This window comes from Penaeus vannamei, chromosome 16 (assembly GCF_042767895.1).
Source record: "Penaeus vannamei isolate JL-2024 chromosome 16, ASM4276789v1, whole genome shotgun sequence".
Classification (NCBI taxonomy): Eukaryota; Metazoa; Arthropoda; class Malacostraca; order Decapoda; family Penaeidae; genus Penaeus; species Penaeus vannamei.
The window spans coordinates 17,205,866-17,206,825 of record NC_091564.1 but is presented as its reverse complement, the minus strand read 5'-3'; the positions used below and the strand labels follow the sequence as shown (position 1 = coordinate 17,206,825).

Genomic DNA, 960 nt, shown 5'->3' with positions numbered 1-960 from the left:
AGTGGGTGGCTGGTCTTTAGTGTCATGTTGGCATATTTAAACACAGATTGATGAGATGGAAGGAGTGGTAGATTGAAAGATCGATTAATAGATTGGTTAACTGATAGACTGGTTAACTGATAGACTAATAGACTGGTTAACTGATAGACTAATAGATTGGTCAACTGATAGACTAATAGATTGGTTAACTGATAGAACAATAGATTGGTTAACTGATAGACTAACAGATTGGTTAACTGATAGACTAATAGATTGGTTAACTGATAGACTAATAGATTAATTAATTGATTGGCTGCCAGATCGATTGCTGAAATAAACTGACACGTAGATTGCTTACACGCACTGACAAATCGATTAGATAGATTGATAGATCGACGACGAATGGATTGAACAGAAGGATCAACAGACAAACAGATAGGCCTATTGACATATAGATAGATAGACAGCCCGATAGATAGATAGATTGATAGACAGCCCGATAGATAGATAGATTGATAGACAGCCCGATAGATAGATAGATTGATAGACAGCCCGATAGATAGATAGATTGATAGACAGCCCGATAGATAGATAGATTGATAGACAGCCCGATAGATAGACAGATTGATAGACAGCCCGATAGATAGATAGATAGACAGCCCGATAGATAGATAGATAGATAGATAGACAGCCAGATAGATAGATAGATAGATAGACAGCCAGATAGATAGATAGATAGATAGACAGCCAGATAGATAGATAGACAGCCCGATAGATAGATAGATAGATCCACAAAACAATAGATCAGATTCCAAGCTGAACACGTCTCTTGCCTTTTGGTTCCTGCTTGAAGAACAGCATCCCATAAGCATCGGTGGGGAATTCCCTGATATCTCTGTCTTGGTGCCATTTCCCATCTTGGCTCGGCGCGGGCTTCTTGGGTTGCCGGAGATTCAAAACTGTAAAAGGCTTTGGGGAAAC

At 39.3% G+C, this 960-nt stretch overlaps 1 protein-coding gene across 1 annotated transcript in view; it reads right to left on the bottom strand.

Moving 5' to 3' along the window:
* The window catches only part of LOC113808581 (transient receptor potential cation channel subfamily M member 2), a 31,292-nt gene extending 31,266 nt beyond the window's left edge, over positions 1-26 (bottom strand). Inside the window, exon 1 of the mRNA XM_070131541.1 lies at positions 1-26. This exon is cut by the window's left edge and continues 220 nt beyond it. Within this exon, the coding sequence (XP_069987642.1) occupies positions 1-26 (26 nt within the window).
* Between the last annotated feature and the right edge of the window lie 934 nt (positions 27-960).